Source organism: Quercus suber, unplaced genomic scaffold, assembly GCF_002906115.3.
Source record: "Quercus suber isolate HL8 unplaced genomic scaffold, Cork oak 2.0 scaffold_39, whole genome shotgun sequence".
NCBI lineage: Eukaryota > Viridiplantae > Streptophyta > Magnoliopsida > Fagales > Fagaceae > Quercus > Quercus suber.
This window is the reverse complement of record NW_027069504.1, coordinates 737,312-744,914: the sequence shown is the minus strand read 5'-3', so window position 1 is coordinate 744,914 and position 7,603 is coordinate 737,312. Positions and strand designations below refer to the sequence as shown.

The window sequence follows — 7,603 nt, the reverse complement described above, 5'->3', positions numbered from 1 at the left end:
CAGTGTATGCATTGTTCACATTGTTCACGCACTGTGCATACAGTGTTTACACATTAAAAAAATATTAAAAATGAGTCTCATAGTACTATTCATACATTTAAAAATTATTTTGCTACAATGTTTTAAAAAATAATCAGTTTTCAGCAACACATTCTAAAGTGGATCCCACGATACTATTTATACATTTAAACTAATTANAATGATGAAACCTGATGCATTACCTTTGTGCAGGATATTGGTTTCCTAACATAGAATCCTTCATCTTTGAGCTCTTATAAATATATATATATATATATATATTTTAAACCTTTATCTTTGAGCAATAAAGTAAAAATTGAAGTCGCAAAATAAGGATATATAAAAGAGTCGCCAAAATGTTCCGAGTCTTAACACAAGACAAAACAAGCTTAAGGGTTTCGCAAGTAAACAGGCTTATATTGAGAACAGATTGGCAACTTTTTTGCTAGGATGCATATCATGTATATCACAGCTCCTGAGAGACTGGTCTCCTTATGTGTTGGGGTGAGCAATAGGTTTCACTAAAAGCTCAAAACTTCCTACAGTTCTCAAGCATACTAGTACTGATCTTGTAGGTTTAAACTGCAGCACACAAAGGGCATGGCAGAATGCAAATTGGATTGCTTAAAGATATATTTCTCATGATCTGATTAATAATGTAATAAATAGTAGGAAATATTACTGAGAAATCATCAACTTGAGACTGATGACTCTCAGCAAGTTGAATTTTCTGAAGTAAGCAAATCTTTTACTGCCATCAAGTCTGGAAGCACAATGGCACCAGATTGCCTCCACTCCTTAGCATCTGGTGTCTTGAATCTGTCTAATATTAATGCATGCATCCCCACACTCTTTGCTGGCAAATAGTCTTTGCGCATGCTGTCCCCAATATGCAAGGTTTCTTCTGGTGCAATATTTCCAGCCCTCTCCAGGGCAAGCTCATAAATCCTTGGGTCAGGTTTCTCTATACCTTCAATTCCAGAGAAGACACCAAAGTCCCATTCAGATCCCTGAAAAAACATCAGGCTTGACACCATCAGCGATTCTTGTCTATGGCACGCGCATACGTGTAAGAATTCAAAGCACTTCATCAAAATGTAAGAGAATAGAAACACAGAGAGACATTATACATATCTGCATACAAATGCATATATGGAAATAAAATGTTAAGACTCTTCACCAAAATTTCTGAGACTCCTTGAAGTGATGTGCAGTGGTATTAATATAAATCAAGGGAACCAAATGATTTTAGAGTATTAACGCGAGAATATATCAACCATTCTATCATATATTATGCGGTGTGTGTGTGCAGGCGCACATCTGCACATCCGTAAGTATAGTTTGAAATATTACCAGTTAGTAGATTTTCATTCCAATGCTAAATACAATTAGGTCTCTCACCTTAAGAATTCGGGAACCGGAATGCCAAAACAGAATACTTTATTTACCTTGTTCAAACTCAAGGCTGGAAGAATTACATCCTGATACCGGTACTCCGCATTACTAACAATCCCAACTTTAAGCCCCTGCTCACGCACCCACCTGAGAAATGGTTGGGAGTCTGGAAAGATCGAATAAGGAGCAGATGAACCAAATGATGCGTAAATGCGTCTGAAAATTTTTTCAAATGTCTCCTCATCATATTCATATCCAGCCTGTTGGCAAAACATGATTCCCATTATAATTTTCTAACAAGGAAAATATAGAGAAGTGCATATTTAGGTAATTTGTGAGCCAAAAACTACTTCTTTTACACCCCGCATCATCATTGTCACCACATTACATCAGGCTAAGGAGGGTTAATTACCAATAAAAGTTGTCAAAAATCTGAACCATTAAGTTCCACATGCCTTCTTTGGAATAATGTATGTACCAGCATACCATGATGTGCAAGCAATCATTACTACAACAACAAGCCAAGTCTATAGATACACTGGCTGTGTGCCTGTGTCAGATTTTCTTACCCTGACAAAGGAGTCTCTTACACAAGTCTTCCACCACACAACGTTGGGCATTTTTGCTGCATGCCCAAAACAGGGATATGTGCTGGCCATGTCTTTATATGCCAGTTTGAAGCCCTCATGCATACGTTTGTAGTCAGGGCATGGCAGCCCAACAGATTTGGCGGCCATGCAATAGTAGTCACCAAGTTGCCCCTTGTAAGCTATCAAGGTACCAGTAACATCCACAGTGATACAACGCAATTTTGACAACATTGACATTGTAGCAGCAGCTTTGAAGCAAATTCTAAAAATATAATGATAAAAAAAAAATTGTTTTTAATGAGCTTTCAGTGTAGCACTTATTGCAAATGGTATGAAGGAAGACCAGTGCTATGGATCAAGCAACTCCTTCAGTAGTTTCAACAATCCCTGCAACATTTAACCATTTAGGTATGCAAGTCAGTAAAAAATTTACAGTAAATCTCTATTTTTTAATTGATTAAGTTGTTCTACATCAGTGACAAATTATATAAGAGGTGAAGCTTTCTCCATCAAATCATTGGATCTTGGTAAACATGCACTTTCTTTCCAAAATCTTTTATTTTTATTTTTTATGGTTCTTCTAGTATCAGTAATATTAATGGGAAAGTCCTTTTTACCCAAGTAGCTCAATGATTCCAAATGGGAAGATATAGTGAGAGAAAAATATGGGTTGTACTAAATTCTCCTACTCCTATGCTAATTATATTCACTATCTTTTAATCTCAAATGATACAATTTAAACTGAAAATAACCTTGGACTATATAAATAGTTTAGCTTCAACCTTCTAGTCCAATCTCCTACATAAAAGCAGTGACCCCTGGGGTGGGGCTGCTTTCAGTTCCTCAACATTGGTCCTTACAGGATGCATCAATGTGGTTAATCTCTTTCTTTCACCATCTTCTTATTTCAGCACCCTGTTTCTGACACTAATTAGAGTTCCTTTATTTTTATCACCACTGACCTTTGCTTGTAAGTTTCTTCACTACCTACTATTTAGAAGATGTATTGAATCTATATATTTTTCCAATAATAGTCCCCAGACTTGTAAACAATCAAACAGTTTGAAATAAAATAATTTTTCTTGTTATAAAGGAATAAAAATAAAATTACATTGTTGGTCATGACAAATTTTTATATTTAGCACAATAAGTAATTTCACTTACTGAAGACCTATTCATATATAACAGTTCCAGGACAGGGATAAAACCAACACAGGTAAACCAGCAACACTAATTCGCTTGTACCCTTTTATAAGCACAGATAAGTCTAGTTTACCAAAGAATAAGATTGTCATCTTGCCCAATCATCTATGAAACCCTTCATTTTCAAATTAGCTAATTAGGGAAATCAATACCAAGCAAAAGCAGAAATTTTAAAAAGTATGTGGTTCTATAATGTACTTATGAGTTATGACCATGTAACCCATATTAATCAAAAAGAATAATGCAATGAACAAGGCGGCCCTCAGGTTAGAACTCTATATCAAACTCTCATCGACCTCATGAAACATGCTTTGCTAATCTTTTCAAAGAGTCTCGGATAATTTCTATCACAAATTAAGGCCTTAACCATTTAGAAAGAGGTTTTTAAATATTCTGAAATTTCAGATATTCTCATACCAAGAATGCTACTTAATTGAAATGGGTAGCGTTCAAACTTGAGAATGCCCCGACATCTTATAATTATTAGTTCATCACAAACCTGTGATAATATCAATATAAGCAAAGAAAAGCACACAGAGATAAAAGTAGCAGTATCTCAAAACTTAATTTTAAAAAAAAAAAAATTGAACACCTTTCTGATCAATAATACAAAAAATGCAGGTTTACTAATTACAAAATTATATCCCACGAAGGAACTACTAATCTTCAACTTGAATCTTGGAATGACAAAAGCCAACCTATCACAATTTTATAGATAACCTCATTAAATTGTGATGCTTTTTTCCATTCTATGATTAATTTGACTCTCATCAATACCAAGACTAGTACACTTTTGTGAGACATCCAAGTCACCATAACCAATCTGTTGAGAAACAAAATAGCACACACTCAACATCTTTCAAACTTCAACAAATCTAAATCAAATAAATTAAACAGAACCATCATTCCCATCTTCAAAGAAAACCCAAATCATCCAATAGTATCAAAAAATCAATAAAATATCAACAAAGTTTCAGACTTTTCTAAACAATGTAGTCTATGTAGATACCAAAGTTCACTTCTTAGTTCTTTGCCAGGTTTGCCAACAACTATAACAGTATTCTAGTACCCCAAAATAAAAGGCACACTATTACAGAGAAACAAAAGGCTAAGAACAATCAGTTCAGATCCAAATTCCATAGCATTTCAAAGAAAGAACGAAATATCACTGACAGAAATGAGATAAGAGAAGAGAGAGAGAGAGAGAGAGAGAGAGAGAAATGTGACTGTAAGATCAGAAAGTGGGTGACTTTAACACAAAAATTTCAAGAGCATGAGAGCTTGAATTTGATTGAGAAAAAAAAGATTTTGAGACATACCCAGATGCTGAAATGGACTGGAATCTGAGTGGCTTTGGTGAAATCGTATGTTTTTGGAAGTTAGCTTCAGCTGCACACACTCATGTGGTCCAAAGTGAAAGGCTTTATTATTAACATTAAATAGAACAAAAAAGAGAGAAACGTTTCGACAAAACAACGCTGATTAATGTTTTCCTTCATTCCCACGTCTGGGAAAACAAAAACAGCAGCAGTTTGTTTGTTTGACTTCTTTTCATTATATTATGGGCAGTCCCTAGTTTTTGAGTTTTTTTTTTTTTTTTTTTTTAGTTCTTTTTTTTTTCGGCTTTTCTTTAACTTTCCTAATCTTTTTTTATAATTGCCAACTTAGATCCTTGGTGTATTTATATTTTTTTTAAATAAAAGTAAAAGTAAAAGTAAAAGCTAAATTTGAATTTTACTATTTTAGGGTCTTTTTTTTTTTTTTTTTGAGGGTCTATTTGGTAAGTACCTTCAATTTTGTATTTTCAAAACTTGTTTTGGCAATATATTTTGGGATTTTGTTTCCACCCACCCAACCAACATCCTTTTATCATAATAAATAAATAACTCAATCAAATATACTTGGCAGAGTTAGTATTTTAGTTTAGGGAATAAGATTAAAAAAAATTATAAGCAAAACTAACTTAAAATATATTGATTAATATTAATAACAAAAAAAAATAGTTAATCAAAGTAGTTTGTTCTTTATTTCATATCATTAACATAAATAAACAAAAATAATCACTTCTTATTAAATAAAAAGTAAGAGATTAATCTAAAGGCATAAATTTTAAACATCAAATATGATTCTTTTAAATAAATTAATAAAATCAATTAACGTTAAAATGTTAAAAGTATAGTAAATTAATACCTTCAAAGCTATTTAGGATTCAGCTCATTTGAAATTATTTGGTGAATACTCTAGAAAACCTAGAAATCTGAATCCAGCTATATATTATATATGCACCCCATTGCCTTAATTGCAACTTTATTTCTCTAGTCTTCTAAGTTCTAAGTATTTAAATTTTGGGTCTATAGCAAAAACCCATAATTTAAAATCATGAAAAAGTCAAAAGATAAATAAAATAAAATTGTGGGTTTTTCTTAGATATAGTATGTGAGTTGTGTTTTATTATTATTATTATTGTAAATTATAGGACACATTGATTTAAGCCTTTAAATTATTTCTTTTTTAGCCATGAATTTTTTTTTTTTTTTTAAGAATGAAATAACTTGGATTTGAGTGTCGTAATAAAGTAAAAAAAAAAAATGTGATAAGCCAAAAGAAAAAAATCTCCTGAGATACGATTGGTATAGTTGAGACTTGAGAAGGGTGAAATTGGATTGGGACAAGGCACAAATCATGAAATACAATTGGTATTGTCTGGACCCTTTTCAGTTGGGAGTAACTTTTTTCCTTATTTTAGGTGTTAGTAGCGGGTGTTTCCTTTAAATTAGGGGGTTTTGTTATGTGTTAAATTATGGAGTAACTTGAGATTTTTTTAGGAGTTAGGGGCAATTGCCCCCTGGTAGACATGGAAACATTCAGTTCTAAGGTATGGGTAGTAAATATCCAACTCTGGTATCTGCTCCACTAATTGGAACTTCTTCAACTTATTAACATCCGTTACTACGACGTAACTTTTTCTTTTACGCACGAACTCGATGTCATTTTAAACATGTTAAAAACATGCCAAGTTAATCGGATTGGGAGTTGAGTCAAGTCGACCTGTATATTTTCATATTAAAAAATAATAGTAAAAAAAAAATAAATGTCAAATTTTTAGAGAGAATGAATCAAATCAATTGCACCTAATACCCTTTGTGTTTTTTTCATCACTGGGCACCTACTATTATTAGACTATTTGTGTTCTATTATACATATATAAAAAAAAAAAAAAAAAAAAAAAAAAAACCGACAAACCAAAAATATAAAACTTTCCATATCCTTCTAATTCTGACAATTTTGAGTATGACTAAAATTCTTTACAGTCATGATAACAAAATCTTCAATGTTAATAACTCACAACTAAAATGCTTACGGTTCATATAAAAAATGCTTATAATTACAATTTTACAACTTGAGAGAGTGTTAGATCCTAAGAAGCACTAAAAAGTATATATTTTAAGCTTACACACTTTGATTCAAAGTTCACTATTGATATCATTCCCTTAGAAAAATAAATAAATAAAAAACTAAATGTCATGAACCGTGTCAAATTATTAGGCTTCTTAAGTACATCTATTCATGTTGCATTTAATATAATAATAAAGTCAGATTATTTTGAAAGATAAAACTAAATAATAATAAAAACTTTCAAAATAAACATAACATATTAAGTAAAAAGGAAAAAATAAAATATTTTATAAGGATTACAGTTCAATCTACCCAACGTTGGTAGTAGATTCAGCACTAGAAATATTCATAATTGCCTTTAGAAAGATAACCTTTTCGGCTTTTCTTTTACTTTAGTTTTGTTTTGTGTTTGTTAGATTCAGTGTTAGTAACTTAGTATTAGTATTTAACTCTACTACTAGGTATTTAACTTACTGTTAGATGTATAGTTGTAGATGTTTTTGCCTTTTTTATTATTTTTCTTTTCAATTAACTCTTTTTTATTTTTTAAATAAATGGGGTTATGGCATCTGCCACTAGTGGCTACTAAATGGCCAAGCCGTAATGGTGCAATATTTTTCGTGCCTTTATGTTTATACACTTAACACCTTGGCATGTAGACTAAATATTTTTTTAAGAAAAAAAAAGTTTAAAATATGAGTTGGGTCGTAGATTAGTCGGGTTGGCTCGTAAAAAGCGAGTGGGTTGCGAGTTGGGCCTTTTTATTCAGAAAAAAAAAAGAAAAAAAAAAAAAAAAAAAAAAAAAAAAACGGATTTGAGTTGTTTTGCCATGTCTACCCCTTAAATCCACCTCTGCCTAGTTCCATATAGGTCCATCATCTGCAAACCAAATCCACTAAATCAATCAAATACCCTAAATGCACCAAATCATGCATAAAGGATGACAATTTCTAGCCTAATATTGAGAGAGAGAGAGAGAGAGAGAGAGAGAGCAAAAAAAG

General features: G+C 32.0%; 1 protein-coding gene across 3 annotated transcripts; it reads right to left on the bottom strand.

Moving 5' to 3' along the window:
- Window positions 1-328: 328 nt before the first annotated feature.
- LOC136066570 (uncharacterized) lies at window positions 329-4,718 on the bottom strand. Of its 3 annotated transcripts, XM_065771066.1 has the most exons (5): window positions 4,526-4,718; window positions 3,799-4,029; window positions 1,983-2,390; window positions 1,467-1,673; window positions 329-1,028 (listed from the first exon to the last, which is right to left on the bottom strand). In XM_065771066.1, exons 3-5 carry the CDS (start codon window positions 2,238-2,240, stop codon window positions 732-734), a joined length of 762 nt encoding a protein of 253 aa, XP_065627138.1. In that variant the 5' UTR covers window positions 2,241-2,390; window positions 3,799-4,029; window positions 4,526-4,718; the 3' UTR covers window positions 329-731. The 3 variants fall into 3 exon arrangements, with proteins under 3 accessions (XP_065627138.1, XP_065627137.1, XP_065627139.1); XM_065771065.1 differs by lacking the exon at window positions 3,799-4,029; XM_065771067.1 differs by lacking the exon at window positions 3,799-4,029 and having other exon boundaries at window positions 1,983-2,265.
- Window positions 4,719-7,603: the final 2,885 nt, after the last annotated feature.